General features: G+C 39.4%; 1 protein-coding gene across 11 annotated transcripts in view; it reads right to left on the reverse strand.

Moving 5' to 3' along the window:
• Positions 1–19,120, reverse strand: part of Pi3K68D (phosphatidylinositol-4-phosphate 3-kinase catalytic subunit Pi3K68D) — a 987,208-nt gene that overhangs the window by 68,127 nt on the left and 899,961 nt on the right. For 10 of the 11 annotated variants that reach the window (XR_011333110.1, XM_069831122.1, XM_069831123.1 and 7 more), the window contains one exon: positions 5,313–5,560. The exons of the other annotated variant lie outside the window; for it this stretch is intronic. Coding sequence is in view for 9 of the 10 variants with exons in the window: in XM_069831122.1 (XP_069687223.1) it covers positions 5,313–5,560 (248 nt within the window). In the remaining variant the exon portion in view is untranslated. The remainder of the gene's footprint in view (positions 1–5,312; positions 5,561–19,120) is intronic. 11 annotated transcript variants of the gene reach the window in all.

Below are 19,120 nucleotides of genomic sequence, written 5' to 3' on the forward strand. Positions count from 1 at the left end.
GTAAGACCCTAGAAACTTGGCTTTCAACAGCGACTCATTCTGTTTTGGAGATATAGTCTCAATGAGGAGACTACCGTTGCATAGTCGAGTTGCAATTTTGACCTTCCCAATAATTCCGTCGAGTGCATGTCTCACGTAAAATGGACTGATGTGTTTCATTGTCTTTTCTGTTCAGTCCAAGGTGATACTAATAAACTTTGGAGGCGGCACTTTGACAGTAGGGTAATTCCATGCAAAACAGTATGACGAAAAACATTCATATCTCCAAATTTGTTAAAAATTGTACATTCAACTCTTTATGTCGTATATATTAACCATGTACAAAATTATGTTTGCGACAGCTACCGTTAAAATGTAATGGGTAGTTAAAATATTTTTATTTGAGTGCACAGCTCTATTTTTAATTTATTTTCTGACCATAAGAATAATTACAAAAAATTTTTTAAAGATATTGTTAGATAGCTTACAAAATAGGTTATTAAGATACTATAATTCAGTGCAGCTCTGAAAATTGCGTTTAAAGAAATTAAAAAATATACTTTAAAAAACGCCATTACTTAAAATCGAATATTTAAATTCACATAAAAAAATAAATGACAATTTACTGAGCTTTTTCATTAGGCTGTCAAATTTTCATAATGGGATCTTCAAAAATAAGGAAGTTATAAATTAAAACAACTCGCCGTGTAAAGGGTGACCTATGCCACTGCGCCATGCGCTATCACTGCTGCTGGTCACTGTGAGAAGTGTTTCCGCGTTGACGACCGGTGCGCATCACACGTCTGATTTCAACTAGTTTTGGTACTTCTGATGAAGCAGAATAGGGTTTTGTTGCTAACTTTCCATTAACTGGAAACACATAGTGAACACTTCTTGTTCCGGGAACAGTCTTGAGGCTGGCAAATCTTTGAGGATTTAGATTTTGTAACTACTTCTTCATGTTTTTTAATGGATGTGAATGACACAATAATTCCATGTATATTGCATTTTAACCCATCATACAGTCCTTTACGAGTTGAAATTAGAGTTCCTGGCTTTTCAGCAAGTCGCTTCATTGTACCCCTTACAATGTCACTGGGCCATTTACCATGACTAGTTCCAAAGAAATGCCACTCCGCAGGTATTTGAAAATCATGTTCATGAATGAGTAGATTAACGGAGTTTTTTCGTTCTTGTATTCGCTAGCTGCGCCATCACTGAAATCATATATTTGAGTTATTTCGGTATGTATTTGCTTCAGATGTCCTATCATTTTCCTTCAAAAACATGAACTGTTGCACTATCGTGAACTAAGCATTCCGAAATTACTGAAAACCAAAGGTTCTCTAAATCACCACCAACTGAATTTCTGTAATATACTGTGAATGGGTGTATTGTTGCTTGAGAAGTACTCCAGTGATGACCTTGTGTAGCATGCTGAATAATGAAACTGTAATTCTCTGAAAAATCACCAATGATAATGAACTCACGGGGCTTTATTTCATTTTTCAGCTACTTTCAATAATTTCCTTGGGCCTTTGCAATGAAGTTGTGTACAGAATCTTGAATTTTTTAAGCCAACCAATGAAGTTATTAATGAAATTTACACCGTCACTTTTCACTAAAATCATATTGGCCCTGTCAGTTGTCGTCCATTCCTTGTACTGAACTTCCCTGTAACAATGACGTCAATATTTCTGATAGATTTCTGATAGATACATTTATAGTTCCTTACATTAAGGAGCATATGCTTTTTCACTTGTTGAATTTCCCGCCTCTGTTTGTAAACCTTCTTCGCTTGTTGATTTGTCGACCTTACTTGACGAATGTTTTTAAAGTCCCACCACAGATGACTCCAACTTTTCGTCTTTAATTTAGGCATATTGAACACTTACAACTTACAATGACAGAACAGATCAAAATCGCCGTCTAAAAGGAAGGGAAAAAGTTACAATAACAGAACAGAACAGAATCACCCTCTAAACTGAAGAGAAAAAGTTGCGCTGAGATTATAACAGGAAAAAAACACTCACGTGAAATCTATTAGCGTACCGTTGAGCGGATGTCGCAACATCTAGCATTTGTCATATCGATCGCTAAACACGCGTGTGGGTGTCTGGTATGAGCGCGTGACGTAATACACTGCACGCGACTTTGATCCTTAATGACAACATTGCAATTCTGGTTTATTTAATATTTCCCAAAGTATTAGTATCATAAAATTTTTGTACTAGATTAAGAAATTGTTTATCTCACCATAAGAAATATAGCATGGTAAAAAAATTCGATTTGAAAATATTAACATTTCTTTATTTTACTGTAAGTTTTAATACATGCTCGAAGTAAAAATTCATAATAACTCAGAAGTAAGTTTAAATATATAGAGTCATCATTGTATTGGCACAATTTTTACGTTGATACAATGTAGCATGTCATTTTAATAATATTTTTAACAACAGTCTACATATCAACTCCCCGAATATTTCACCCTTCATTACTTTTCAACCATTGGAGATATGAAGTTCATATTAGGCCATTTAACTATTTATTATTATGACATTTATTTACTAGAATATTGAAAAAATCCAGAACTTGACGTTACAAATTTTAAAATTTTGTATGGAATGACCCAGTAACTTTCTCAGGGTCCAATTCCATCGCAATTTTCGTCATATGACCACAAGTTGTATCTATTCCAGTCTTCTGTTTTTTATTAGTTTTTTCTGAGGGAGGGGAAGAGGAGCGCGAGACATTTTGAACTGGACCCCCTACGGAACCGTCGGCGTCAGCCTGCCACCGGGAGGAGGGGGGGCAGAAGAAAGAGACACCTAAAAATTCTTCGTGGTCTGTGCCTGCCGTGGGGACCCCCCCACAGCCCGATCCCAAGCAACCCACCTCACGCAAGTTACCCTTCAAACTGGACATTACACACCTAATGGGAAGTCTTACACCAGAGGCGTGTCGCAGTTTTATGCCCTTACCACGGGAATAAACCCCGTGGCTCCCCACTCTACACTGAACGCAATCGCCAGACTACTCGGCTAGCTCCGACCCACCCACCAAAGCCAGAGCAATCGGAGACCGCACGCAGCTTCAGGGTACTTGTGGTTGATTACACTGTGACACCCATAAGTCAGCGGTAACACATCAGAGCAATATATTCGCCCCGGTGAGCACAGTTGGTCACTGGGACGTCTAAATCGCCCCGGGCCCCCATTGGGGCTCTACGTGAGTGTACTTGACCTCTGGTCCGGGCTCAGCACCTAAACTTGCATATAGGGGCAGTATGAAGGGTCCACTATTGCTTTGTTGCTGGGTGCCCTGTCGGGCCGCACAAGTTGGAAGTCGCGCTCGAAACCATGGGACAGGACCACTGAGCTAGGAAAGATCCCTGCTGGTGAGACGGGAGTTATAAACCTAAGAACCGTAACCTAAGAATGAATATAATGAACTAGAAGGGAAGAATAATGTAGCCTCACCAGGCATTCTTAACAAATCCCGTCATGTAGGCAGATGTGGCAAGAACAAAACAGTGGGGATGGAGAGATGAAAATGGTTGTGATGATGTGGTGGGCATTCCGAATGCAATGGTGGCCGGCGAGGAGAAATAGAGTGATGAAAAAGACGAGAGAACGAAAAGGACTGGATGGTGATAAGTCGATTGATGTTGGAAAAGAAAAGCACGAGAGCCACCATTGCATCCCCCCGTCACCAACTTGGTGGAACCCACCTAGACAGGAAGAATAAGTAAGTACCGGTATTGATAAAGTGACAATGATTAGCAATATTACGGAAGAGGTGTTATACAAGGAAGCCAGCTGTCTCTCCAGCATTCTTTATCATTTATATTGACCATGCTATTAGGAAATGGCAAGATGCTTTAGTCGAGAATTTTTAAATCAATGATACAATTTTAAACACCATTTTATTTGCTGATAACAAGATATTATTAGTACATTAGAAGATCATCTTCAAAGAGCTGCATATCAATTACGAAAAATAAGTGAAGAACATAATCTTAACATTTCATGTACAAAAACAAAAGTAATGGCATTCCAAGAAAGAAATTGTCTCAATGCAAAATAGTTATAGTTCTCAAGATGACTAACACTGCAGTCGAAACTAGTCAACAAATATGAATTTACCAACTTAGTTTCGATTTAACACTAGAAAATCGTTTCTATAACTAAATCTTAAGTACTGGTAAATAGTTATAAAAAACAATATAAGTGAGCAAATAATATCCTTCAGTTACTTCGACTTTAATATATCATACTGGCAAAAGCAAGATATAAATATAAAATTACAAAGGTTTCAAAGAATGAAACCATAAGAAGGAACTTACGAACCATAACACGACAATATACTCAAGTTTCATAAGTTTATGGCGGTTCCCATGATGTATAGCAGTGAAAATTGGATTATAACTCGAACAGGTAAGAGGAAGACAGAAGCATCACGTATGAGATTCCGGAGACCAACTGCAGCCTATAATCTTATGGAGAAATAAGAGACTAGTTACATATTTTTAAAGTGAGTGATAAATAGAAACATAAAGACAAAATTGGTAGGAACACTTATTGAGAATGACAGATGGTAGAATTTCCAAAATAATTTTTAGCTACACACGAAGATTTAGAAGATAAGGAAGACCAGTCAGTAGATGGAAGTACCAATTTTCTTGAAGTCAGAACAGGCTTTGAGAGACCTAAGTCTCGATGCAGATGATGATGATGATGATGATGTTTCAGTAGTTTTTTTGTAATAAGGAACATAATGAAACATAAAAAAATCTATGATGCTGGGAGGACAGAAGACGAGAAATTAATTTTATTTAATTGATCTAATTGCTATTGATTATTTTTTAATAAACTATATTGTGCACTACATCGTTATTTTAAAATGAAAATGATGGTAAACGAAGCATACCTTCAATATGAAAATTAACCAAGAATTATTTCAGATTTACTGCATGAAGAAACTCATTCATGAGATTTTATAATGTTATATCAACCATAAAAGCAGTGTTGTATAATTTTTCATAATGTCGAAAAAAATGAATTCAACAACTTTGTTGAATCATCTTGTATTTATGTAGTAGTAACCTGTAAGTGGTAATAATCTAAATAGATTTATGGATCTTAGCGCCATCTGTTAGATCCAAATTTAAACTATGTGATAACAGGGTCATTGATGTGGTTGTCGTTTGCAAAACAAATATATATAAGGCCTGCACTTAAGTTTAAAGCCGTTCCCCTAGAAAAAAAAACATTTCATAATATTATTATGAAAATAAATAATTATTAAGTGAATAACTGAATATTTATCTTTACCATTTCCATGAAAGTTGGATGGCAGTTTTTGCGAACCACTTTCGTCTTCCTCTTGGTAACTTTGGATGGGTCAGGGAGCAGGTACACCTTGACATATGGAGAAGGTTCTTGCCCTCCTGCAACAGTGGAAAGACTACGGGCATGGTGCACCATCACCATTAAGGTGCCTCTTTGGTAATGCAGAGACAACCGCAACTGACCACGAACACGACGTGATTCATATGTGGATGTCCTTTGAACACGTGGTTCTGAAAGCAGTCATACAAAATATAATCGTACAGAGTCAACTCATGGACAGACCAAGCGGCCCAGAACATAGCAAGAGTTTAAGACTCCCACTTTTACAGACAATTGGCATTTAATGGCAGTAGGGATGAATTATACAAATATATATATATATACATATATATATATAATATATATATATATATATATATATATATATATATATATATATATATACATATATTTTTTAAGAGTTTCAAACCAGAAGTGACTAAGCCACAAGAAAGAGATTTGGAGATATTTTCGTATCCATATTAGATTTATTTGGGATCTATACATGTCAAAAAGAGCAAAAACTATCTATCTACCAAGTATTATTATCACAGCTCTGAAGATCATAGTCATCTTTGGCATAAAACAGAAATATATTTCCCTCTCAAACTGGAGTGTTAGTCACACATAATTTTGATATTTTAAGTATACACAATTTGTTGTAAAAATAAATAATTTCTTATGTTATGAAAATTATGCAAATACAAAGTTGTCAATTCATTTGAATCTCTAAATGGGAATATCTGCAGTATTGCTACTTTGAAGATTTCTATAAAATTCATGATGAACAATAGCATAATACTGATTACAATCATAATCATCTCAGGCATAAAATAGAAATCTATTTCCGTTAAACTAAAGTGTTAAGTCACTCATAATGTGATATTTTAAGTACATAATTTGTTGGAAAAACAAATATTATGTTCTGTTATGAAATTATACAAATATAAAGTTGCTATTTCATTTTAATCTCTAAATAGGAATACCTGCAGTATTGCCACTCTGAAGATTTCTGCAAAATTTATAACGAACTGGTGGAATGTAGTGGTACAAATTCATCAGATATTTGAGCTTTTCACGTGTTAATTCCCTGCCTTCAGGGAACAAGAAAAAGAAAGGTAATGGAATCAGAATCTTTCCAAAATATCGTTTGCCCTTTACTCTTCTGTTTAAGTCTAATATGAAGATGGGTAAATCCTTATCATGGCTATGCTTCATTTTTAGAATTTTGGGTTGCCTGTTTTCAATTCTGATCCAAGACGTTTTAAGCCATTCTATTTTGTTACCATCAATGAAGGTCTTTCGATTTACTATGTCTCTTTAAGCTCTTTGGTACTAAAAAATCATCACCTGTCATATCAGTTACTTGGAACTTCTGGAGTCTTTTCTTAGTTGTTTTTATTGCATTCACCCAGCGATTTGGAACATAAATTTCAGGGTTTCACTTTTTGGCGTTTTTGATGACTGCAAAGCCCTGGTCGCACTCACTGAAGCTATGTCAGGGAATGAAAAGCTTCTATCCAATGATCATTAATGTTTGGGAATGTTCTAATTCATAAGAAGTGACATTTTTATATTTCTGTTCTGACCCCACAACTATCACTAAACAAAATCAAATGATTCAATTCTGAGGGAATTAAATTTTTTATGTGTTCTGCGAGACAGGACTGTACTTCCTGAGACCACAGTCTAATATACACAGTCGCGCAACTCATACGTATAAAATATGCTAACATTTGACAGCTGGCGCGACAGTAGCCCTCTAGCGGCAGGCAAGTTAAAAGTGTGCATACGACATATGATAACACATTAGCAAACGGGTTTTGCGTAATTTATTTCATATTTTTATGCTATACAGTAAGTGTATATGGTTCTTATTAATTTTACTTTAGAATCCTAGAAGAATTTCACACGCAGTTAATCTACAAGTTTCAGAAGCTGGGAATAAACGTAATTCTTTCTGCTCCTTACAACTGTATCATGGCCCTGATCATGTATCATGGTTTGAAATAATATAATTGTTCGTACGTGGACGGTTAATTCAATTCATTCCTAAATATATTTATGAATCATTGGAACTCTATATTTCCTGTGAGAAGAGTCAAAATTAGTAGCTTCAAAATTGTAGGGTACATCGCGTGGTGAACTCCTCTTCCTATTTCCTGAGAAATTAACTATTTTCCATACCGCAAATTGGGGTAAACTCGGCCGCTGAGGTAAACTTGAAAATAAAAAATGGGAGGATTTAAACCTTAATATGACAATGATTTATGAAGTTCATTATTTTTCCATTTCTTAAGAACCGGTATTTCCTTTATTATTTTGAGTCACAAATAGTGCTGATATTATGGTTTAAATTTTTATGACAAGTTTACAGCATTTTACATCACATTTCCAGTTTTCACACATAAGCTTAATTTTAACTTATCCTACCTCTATAATACGTAAATTACATGCACTTACTGTTAATATGACGTAGGTAAGAACATATAAATCAACACACAATTTTGTTGAAAAAATTGTAACTTCAATTAACTCAGAAAATGTAGGCCTAATTTTATTTTCAGAGCAGAAGTGGTGTAAGTAAAAAATGGGTAATGATTCTGTAAATTACAGTGCAAAGTAGCAGTTAATATTGAATTTATTTAAACTATTAGTAGTCAGTGAATAGCACGAAGGATATATTAATTGCTACTTTGCGCTGTATTTTACAGAATTTTTACTTTAAACCTCATTACCTAATTTTGACTTACACCACTTCTGCTCTGAACGGCTCAAATAATCACTGGAAATGTAAAATAAACACCAATAAAAGTCATGCAGGTTATTACAGAAAAGATTGCTTTTTATATTAAATTAAAAAAGGCTCTTTTATTTCTTGAGAACTTATTACGTCTGCCACATGAATCTACACCAACACATCAGAAATTTATCGACACGGTCTGGATTTATTCAAGAAATGAATATTTTGCAAAAGGATTACAATACTCCATGAATTCTTGAAAAATTAACACAATGATTCCTACTTGAATGCAATATAACATTCAAATTTTGAAAAATATAAAGAGAAAAACACTGATAACTAATAAATGTTTTATAGAACATAATACATAGGCTACCTACGATATGGGTTATTGGTTGACTGAGTTATGATTTTCTCTAGGTCTTCAGGGAAACTGAAGAACTACAAATTCGGAGACTTAAACTTGTTGTTACTGCAATTTTGTGTCATTGCACATATTGCCTTTATTCCGACGCATGACTAACCTTATTATAACATCTCGCATCCCTTTAAAGCACGTGCTGGCTGAACGAGACTGTATTAACCCTATGACCAGTGCCTTGCCTGCCGCTTGGGCGCTAGTGTCGCGAATGTTGGCAAAAAAAAGTGTTGAAGTTGCGCGACTGTATATATTAGACTGTGCTGAGACCTCCTTGAAGCTATAATTTCTTTTCAAGTATACATAGACCCAGTATCTGTTGTTGCATCATGTATTTCGAGATTGAATGTCCACATTTGACGTTTATAATAAGCTACATTTGTGGATGAAAGATAAGAAATTTCTTTGTTACATCTAATTTTGCTTCATTTACACCTTTATCCTTTACTGAATTTGTAGTTTGAGCTATTCGATGATGAAGTTTTTGAATGTCAAATGTCTGTTGCCTCTCATCTTCAGTTAATGAATGGCACTTTCGGTTTTTCATTTAAAGCATCAGATTTATTTCAAGAGGGGAAACATAAAATGACAGATCATCTCGTTCTTAAAAATGATACTGAAGGGGGAAAAGTACACTGGTTTATGCTTATTCTGACATCATTCGTTATACATCATGTACAATTTGCTAATATCGAACTTGGTAGCAAGTACTTTTTGTTTTCATTATCCTTTATACTGTAATGTGAAAAGTAAGACGAAAACTCATGGATAAAATCACAAACAAATTTAACATTTTCGATACTTGTTTTATTATGATGCTCATGAAAACCAAGTTTTTCCAAAATTTCCCCGCTTCTTATTTGCTTACTTCTGATATTGAGGTCAATTTTACATCTTATCTGCTTTCTTTTTATAATGAGATCAATTTTACCGTCAGATATCTGCAATATATGCTTGAAAATAGTCATGCACATAAGGGTTTCCTCAGAATCATCAAATGCTGGCAGGTTGCCATGATGCAAGGCCTTTACTATATTATCTTTTTTTATTAACATGACTCATAATAAAAGCTGATTTAAAATCCCAATTCAGCTTGTAGTAATTGTTGAATAATCTTAGCCTTCTAGTATTTGGTGTTAGGTACTCGTTGGTTACAATTTTGTGAACAGTTACATGGTGAATCCAACACTTTTTAAAGACAAGATTTCCTCTAGTATTAACAGATTGTTGTAGAAGCTATGCGACACAGTACATTCGAGAATGTAAGCCAACAGTCACCGAAGCGGAGCGGAGGAGACGGGAAAGGAAAACTACAAGGGGATGATGCAAGGAGGGGCATGTCGGTGCCGTTATCACCATGCCCTCGGCTGATCTTACGTCTCCTTTACGTCCGTTCCCTCCACTCTGTGCCGGGCCCATAGCTTCCCTTGCCTCGCTGCGTATCAGCATCCGCCGAAGCCCGAACCCCCAGTGTCCTGTGCTTCAATGCCCGCTGAAGCTCGCTATCCTGCGCCCTCTCTTCTGCCAGACGCGCTCGACTCCCGAGGCAACTAGAATCTTCCAGCATGGTTGCCACATTGCTCCCTCCTTAGAAATGTTCGTCCCAGACGTCCCTAGGTAGGCCGCTAGACAATCCAGGTGCACCAGCATCACCTTCCCTCTGGGTTGTCGCTGGATGCGGAATACCACGTCGTTGATCAGGGTTACCACGCGGTAAGGTCCATCCCAGGCACGCTGCAGCTTCGGTGATTTTCCTTTGGTCCAGGTCGTCCTTCTGGAATCCTGCAGAGTTGGCTAATCTATCATAACACAGTTTCATTCTGTCGCTGGCCATCTTGAGGTGCTCTCTAGCCAGTTGATAGACTCCATTCAACTTCTCAGTCAATTCTGCCACGTAGTCAGTCGCTGGCTGGTCGGCGCTGGGTGGCGTCCCAAACAGCAGATCACAGGGCAGGCGCAGCTCTCTTCCGAAGACCATGTTTGCCGGTGTCATCCCTGTTGTATCATGGACCGAAGGTAGTCCAAGAGGAACAGTGGGACTCTGGCATCCCAGTCTCGCTGATGGTTGGACACTACTTTCCGCAGATGCTCTTGCACGGTTTTGATATAGCATTCCACCATGCCGTTTGACTGTGGATGAGGGGAGTGGTCCTGGTTTTATGCACCCCCAGACGCTCAAACAATTCTCTCATCATGTTGGATTCGAAGTTGCGTCCCTGATCACTATGCAATTTCTGGAGCACACCAAATCGGCAGATGAAGTTGTCAAGTAGTGCGTCTGCCACTGTCGAAGCCTATTGGTTAGGAATCGCGTACATCTCTGGCCATTTTGTGAAATAATCCATGACGACTAGCAGGTAGCGGTTCCCTCGATCCGTGGCCAGAAATGGTCCAGCAACGTCGATGGCGAGTCTCTCAAAACGAGCTCCCACGTTGTACTGCTGCATGGCTCCTCTGCTGCGCGTCCTTGGTCCGCGACTGGCTGAACATGTGTCACACCTTCGGCACTATTGTTCCGTGTCGGTTTTCTGATGCAGCCAGTAGAACCACTGTCTTAACTTGTCCAGCGTCTTGTTGGCTCCGAGGTGGCTTCCAGTCACGCCAGCATGAGTCTCCCCCAACACTTCCTTCACCTTGCTCCTGGGCAGGACAAGTTGCTCTATTCGGGTCCTACCATTGGCCGACTCCCAAATTCTCTTCAGGATACCGTCCTTAACCGTCAAGGATTCCAACTGGGCCCAGTACCTCTTGTAAGTGGTGCTACGTTTGGCGATATCGGCCCACACTGGTCTATGACCGGAATCCACATCACGCAGTAGCTGTCCAATGTTTGGGTCCTCCAAATGCTCCCTCCTTATGGCGGCATTATCCAATCCTGGGGTCGGCTGGGCGGCGATTGCTCGTACTGCGTGGGCGCCACCACGCTATTCTACTTTCAGGCAGTGTTTGAAGCCATCCGGGCATGGGCGTCATCATAGGGTATCAGTGTTGGAATGTTTCTTCCCTTGGCAGTGTTCGGAGGAGAAACTGTACTCCAGCAGACGTTGAACACAATGGGCAGCCTGCCCATCCAGATTCTTGAAGCCCAAAAGCCAGGTGGGTGCAGAATGGCCTGTCCTCAGATGGACTTCGTGGCCATACAAATATTTGTGGAAATGCTTCAGGGCTTCCATAATGGCAAGAAGTTCTCTATCTGTCAAGCAGTAGTTTCGTTCTGGTTTGGAGAGTGTTTGGCTGAAGTAGGCAATCACCCCCTCTTGCCCGTCATGTTCCTGAGAGAGTACACTGCTGGTGCCTACGTTGCTAACGTCCGTGTCGAGCGTGAACTTCCTTCCAGGGACAGGGTATCCGAGTACAGCAGCAGTGCAGAGCGTCTCTTTCAGCGATTGGAAGGATGACTCCACCTCATCCATCCATCGGAATTGTCGTTTCTACTCGGTCAACTGGGTTAGAGGCTTGGCGATGTTGGTGTACCCAGCTACGAACCTTCTGTAATAAGTGCAGAGGCTGAGAAAGTGGCGCAACTCCTGCTTGTCCCTCGGTCTCGACCAGCCTCTGACTGCTTGCAGCTTCTAAGGGGGTCTATGGCCACTCCGTTGGTCCTCACTACGTGTACCAGGTAGCTGACCTTCTGTAACAGATAAGATTTCTTCGGGTTCGAGTTCAGTCTGGCTTGTCGCTGTCTCTCGAACACTTTCTTCAGGTTCGATAGTTGTTCGCCGAAGGTCTTGCCGATCACGATAACGTCATCAAGGTACAGCAAACAGGTGTCGTATGTCAGGTCTCTCATTACGGACTCCATTAGTCTCTGGAATGTAGCTGGGGCGTTGCAGAGACCGAACGGCATAACAGTGAACTGCCATAGTCCCTGGTCTGTAGAGAATGCCGTCTTTTCCTTGCCCTCAGGATGTAGCGCCATCTGCCAGTACCCTGACTTGAGATCCAACGTTGAGAACCACTCTGCTCGTGCCAGGGTGTCCAAGGTGTCGTCAATTCGTGAAAGGGGAAAGCAGTCCTTCTTGGTCACGTCATTCAGTCTTCTGTAGTCCACGCAGAAACGCAGGTCCCCATTCTTCTTCTTCACCAGCACCACAGGTGATGACCAAGGGCTGTCGGATTCTTCGATGACCCCTCTTGCTTTCATGCACAGTTACTCACTCAAGTTCACTACACCTCAGCTCCACTGGATACGTCTCCGCTAACTAGCTCACTCGCAGCTGACTGACAAAACTAAACTAAACTGACACACAATCGCTCTTTTTATTTATTAAATAACATGTTCACGACCCTTCGATCCTCATGGCTTATAGAATCTTCGGGAACAGTCTGTTTCCAGACGTCTCCTGCAGGCCAGAACATTCTGGCCGCGTCGGAGAGTTCGCGCGCGTCTGGGGAGAAAGGAGGCGCGCGGGGAGAGGACACGCGAGCTTCGGTGGGCACTGGGGCGCGGTGCGAGGAGAGGAGAGGGAAAACTACGAGACGCTAGCCACAGTGCGAATTGAGAGGGGAAGAAAAGCGACCGCGACTGAGTGGAGAAAGCAAGAGAATTCTCTAGAAGCGCAATCTTCTCGACGTTTCGTAGAAGCTACGCGACGCAGTACATTCGAGAATGTGTGATCTAATAAATAAAAGGGGCAAGTGCGCCGCAAAGAACAGTCAGTTTAGTTTAGTTAGTCAGTGAATCAATAGCAAGCGAGCAAGGAAGCCAGCCTTCGAGATCGGAGTTCGACGTGAGGAGGACCGCAACTGTGGCAGCGACCAGGAGAGGGTCTGGGTTCGACGTGTAGTTGAATTTGAGTGGCTCCGCAACTGTGGCAGTGTCCAGGCAAGTGCGGCGTATCCGTAAGTCTTGGATTCGAAGTGCAGTGAACTGTATCTGAAAGTCTTCGGTTCGAAGTGCAGTATACTGTATCTGGATGGCTTGGGGTTCGATATACCGTGAACTAGAGTGAGTGAGCTAGAAGAACTAGCCAAGGCGAACGAACTGTGAACTGACAGTTTTTTTAAATAGTGCTTTGTGAACAATAGTTGAAATGAGGAGTACAATATTGTTCCTCTCAATAATCCACGTGAATAGTCATTGTCGTTCTGTGGAGTGCAATAATGACTACTTTGTTGCAGTGTTGAGTGGAATACCCATTGTTGACGTGTGTGTGATTAAAGTTAGAAATGAAAATCACATTATTGTTAATTAAAAGTTACAATATTCCTCACCAACCTCTCTAACTTACGCTTTGATTCTCTCTTCCTTTGCCTTCCTCTTTCAGCATAACATTACTAGCTTCATATTTATCTCCCATTGCTATGAATTTATTCAATACTCTTTTAAAGTCTGACCTAATAGATTTAGGTTAAGTTAATCTGGAAGAACGGGGATACACATGGGATGAAATAAACAGGAAAAAACTTGAGAAGACAGAAACAAATGGAAGCATATTTGGAACTGACCTTCCGAAAGAAGGGCATGATAAGAGGATGATGATGAGATTTAGGTTAAATAAAGAAAAATTAAATTGGATTCTCACACACTTATTCTAGACACACTGAAATGTTCGGTGTTTCCAGTTGGTCATGTCTGGCATGAAGAAATTAGCATTTAGTATTTTGTGGCAATCAAAGTTCCCAGATGGCAGCACACCAAAGTCAAGAAATGCGTTAATTATAACTTTCACAGGATAGAGAAGCAATAAAAATAATAATTTTGTCAATTTTGTGGGATAGTCGCCTTTGGCTTAAAATAATTTCTTTCAAAGATGAATTAATTTAATATTAGTTTCATTTCCATGTAGCACTTATGATGAAGGATAACTAAAGGAATGGTAATCTCATTCAAATCTTGATTTGCATAATACACGTCACTGTTCGTGAACAGAAAACCACAATTTAAGCCACACAGAGTTAGTGTGCACTCGAAGTTGGTTGCTTGACGGTTGTCAGCCCACTTTGAGGTCTGTGGATATAGAGGGAAAAATTGTGTCGGTGTCGGTTAGAGTTCCCGAGTAGCTCAATGGTAGAGCGTTGGTACGTTAAACCAAAGGTCCTGGGTTCGATACCCAGCTCCGGAACAATTTTTCCCTGGAAATTATTCATGGTAATCTCATTGTTATTTTATACATTATAAAGAAGTTTTCAAAGGATTTTGTATTTATTTATTAAATCATAACTTAGAACATTGTCATTGTACGTAACTCATCTTGAAAAGCATAATACTGTAATGCCTCAAGAGGAGATGCACAGATTGTCACAGATTGGATTGTGCTACAAAATCAACATGATAACCATACAATCTGGTTCATCTAAAGCATAGGTACATTATACTATAGATCCTACAATTAGAACTGAGGCAGCCAGATGACAACTATGAACTCACAATTTCCTACTTTGCTCAGAAATACCATTTGGAGTCCATAAAAGCAGTGGAATTAATGATTGGGGTGAGAGACACCATCACAAAAAAATGTTTGTAACTTCTGCAAAAAAGTGCAATTAGATTTAAAATTTATGAAGGTTGCTGGGTAAATAATGAGGTAAAGAGGCATTATGCCAGAGAAATGGAAGTACTTTAAGAAAATGTAATGATTATCCTTTACACTACACTAAAAATTTCACATGATCTTCAAGTATTCAATTTTATGCTTAACTTCGAACCTCATCTTGTCCAGACTCCTTTGGGTCTCTGGGGCAAAGGCTTGAATAAAATGCTTGTTTTCGTTTTGAGAGTGGTGAGCAGGATGTTCGAATCTCTACACGAGTTTTAAATAAATTTAATCTAACATCGTACAGTGTTACTTATTTGTCATTATTATTGGAACAAAGCTTGATATTAGAAATGTTTAAAATCTGTTCTAAAACTTTATAAAACAGTAGAGAACTGCTGGAAGTACAATATTCAGACACTATTCAGTCAACAATATGCAATCATACACGTGCTTTATGCTCAAGAGATGGAAACTTATGGCTTCTGGTATAGACATTATGAATTTTAAAAACTGTATTAAAGTATATCCATTTATATTTGAAGAAGAATTATAGGTTATTCCATGTAAAATAACAAGCTTGTGCCATTTAAACCTTACCATTTATTAAGATTTTAATCAAATTTGGCATAAATATAGGTTGATATGTGATACTGGTGTATACTATGTAATAAATGCGTATTATTATTATTATTATTATTATTATTATTTTTTTTTTTTTTTTTTTTTTTTTCGAATTATCTATAATAAAGCGTGAGTATAAATGACTTCCCTGATTACGAAAATTATTTGTGGACAAACGACCGAACGTAAAAAATTGTTAAATATACGATTATATGGAGAAACTCTCCAAGTTCTTAAACATACCTTATAGGTGCTTGATACGCGCTTCCCTTGTGACCCTGCAGACATCAAGCCGGTAGTCCAATTCGTCCCACACATGGCTAAGCGTATCCATATTGATTGCAGCGATGGCGATGATGCGGGGGTGTAGATCTGGCAGATTTTCCGATAATGGAGGTATAAAAACAAGTCTTTAACATACCCATAGAGGTAGAAGTCACATGGTGTAAAGTCACGGGAACGTGGAGGCCAGGACAAGAGATGCATATTGTCTTTGTCATTGCACTTTCCAAGTCCAAGGTGTATGGCCCTTTCTTTTTTTCTCGAACCCACCGTGTCAAGACATGTTAGGAGAGTGACTGATGCCACAGCTGGAGAGTGACAGTGCTGATTTCATGTATCAACAAAATGGCGCTCCACCTCACTTCCACAACGAAATCCGGACATTCATGAATGACCGATTGCCAAACAGATGGATTGGTCGCGCGAGAAGAGACGACATGCAGCTCGTCCTGGCCTCCACGTTTCCCTGACTTAACACCGTGTGGCCTCTACCTGTAGGGGTATGTTAAAGACTCTGTTTTTGTACCTCCATTACCGGAAAATCTGCCAGAGCTACGCGCCCGCATCATCAACGCCATCATTACAATCGATATAGATACACTTAAACGTGTGTGGGACGAACTGAACTATCAGTTTGATGTCTGCAGGGTCACAAGGGAAGCCCATATAGAGCACCTATAAGGTATGTTTAAAAACTTGGAGAGTTTCTCCATATACTACTAAATATAACATTGTTCTATGTTAAATAGTTTGTTCCACAAATAATTTTCATAATCAGGGAAGTCATTTATACTCATGCTCTATATTAAATCTAGCTGAAAGCAGCCGGGTTTGCCCGAGTTGTCTTTTTTCTTGTTTTTTTAATTTACCTGGTTGTTGGACTTTTCGGAAATTTCAGGAACACAACTACAGACAACCAAAACGAATTATCCTTAATAAGCTTTCCTCGTCCATAAAGATAATCTTTACATAGCGTCACTTACATGAATTAATGAACTTCTTAGCCAAATGCCTGAAACAATTAACTCAATTTAAAGAACTGCAACGAAAGAAAATATTTCATCACGTGCCTTACTTTCAAATGTGTTTTAATTTGTATGTATGTATGTATGTATGTATGTATGTATGTATGTATGTATGTATGTATGTATGTATGTGTGTGTGTATATATATATAATGTGACAGCCACCTCGAGACTCGAACACGCTTTCCGCAAGAGAGCAGGTCGCGCACGAGTCGACACGGGCTCCACAGAGCACTGGGGTTCGAACACGCGTCCGACAAGGCGCGCGGCAGACGAAATGCTGGTACGGAGAGCATCTGCATGCTGAAGGGCAGAGGGGGTGTATTACGGCGCGCGGCGGAGAGGAGAGGCTAAGTCGTCCGTGTTTTGGGCGGGTTACGCGCGCATCTGGTGCTGGCAGAGAGGAGAGGGATCTGGATTGTTCGAGAGTGCTTTCTCTGGAGTGCTATCTCTGGACACGCGTGGAACTTTCCAGGCTACGTCGCTGTGGTTAAAAAAGAAGAAACGCGAGTGAACTCGGACAGTGTGATTCATGATTAGTTCAGTCAGTAAGCCAGTGAACAGAGCAAGCCAGCCAGTCTTGTGTACCGGAGTTCGACTTGAGTGTGCGTCCGCAACTGTGTGAGCATTAGAAGGCCTGAGTTCGAGTGCAGTGGACCGCAGTTGGAGGGACCTGAGTTCGGGTGCAGTGGACAGCAGTTGGAGGGACCAGAGTTCGAGTACAGCGGATTGTCTCTGAAGGTCTGTGGTTCGAGATTATGTGAATGCGAGTGACTGAGCTAGAAGAACTAGCCAAGACAAACGAGCTGTGAACTGAGAACTGACCGTTCTGTGTTGTAAATAGTGCTTTGTAAATATTAGTTAAGATTAACAGTTCATTGTTGTTCGGAATAGTCCAAGTAAATTGTCATTGTCGTCAGTGGAGTGCTATAACGAATACTGTGTTACTGTGTGGAGAGCAAATCCTATTGTTGAGATAATAAAGTTCCATTATTGTTGAGTTGAAATAAATTTACATTGTTGTTCAGTATAAAAAAGTTACTATATATATATATATATATATATATATGTCCAAGATGGCGGCCGGCAAGTAAAACGCATATATTGCTCCTGAGTTTTATGGTAATTATGGTATTCTAAATTCAGAAACTTGTTTAAAGTGCTGCTGTTTGGCAAATGAAGTGGATAATCTGCAACAGGAATTACTATCAGCAAATGAAATAATTAGAATTCTGCAAGAAGACGGTTTTACCTTAGAGCAACAACAGAAGGATCAAATCTGTAGGCCTAATTTCAGCACCGTGAGGGAAGGAAGTTCCTTGGTAGTGACTGACTGGACTAAAGTAGTATATAAAAATGGGACTAAATCAAAGAATATAAATGACTAATTACACCACACCTCAACCAATCCCAGTGATTGTGAATCGTTATGAGGTGCTTCAAAGCGATGAAATGAATGACAACATACTCCATAAAGAAAAACAGCATGGCGGGAGAAGTGGACAAAGAAGTGTAACCCTACCAGCAACGAAGAAGCACAATATTATAGTTATTGGTGATAGTCACGCCAGAGGTTGTTCAGAGAACATAAAGCATTGCAGTAAAATTCCAATCAATGTGATTGGCTATGTGAAACCCAATGCCGGAACAAAGCACATCGTAGAAAGTGCAAAATCAGACATTAAACATTTAACAGGAAATGACTTTGTAGTAGTGTGGGGTGGTGCAAATGATATTAGTAAAAACAATGCCGCGCATGCTATTAGAAACCTGACATCACTAGCAAATAAGTGCAGCCACACGAATGTCCTCTTTATTAGTGCCCCTCATAGATATGATCTGATGGCCTCGTTCTGTGTTAAAGAAGAAGTCAATTCATTTAACGACAGATTAAAAAAAAGAATGGAAATCTTCAGAAATGTGAGAATAATTGACTTAAATCTGGACAGGAATAAATTTACTAGACATGGTCTTCATCTAAATAATCTTGGAAAACAATTAATCGGAGAAAAAAATATGAGTGAAATACTAGATATAATTGCGAGTTCATCGAAGGATCCCATTGTGATGGACTGGACAAGACCATGTGCGGAAGTCTCTACAGAAGAAGACGACAATGTAAAGGGAACTGCAGACAGGGGAGACTTGTTAGAAGGAGACGACGATGTCATCAAGGGGACTACG

This window comes from Periplaneta americana, chromosome 7 (genome assembly GCF_040183065.1).
Source record: "Periplaneta americana isolate PAMFEO1 chromosome 7, P.americana_PAMFEO1_priV1, whole genome shotgun sequence".
In the NCBI taxonomy this organism is placed as follows: Eukaryota; Metazoa; Arthropoda; class Insecta; order Blattodea; family Blattidae; genus Periplaneta; species Periplaneta americana.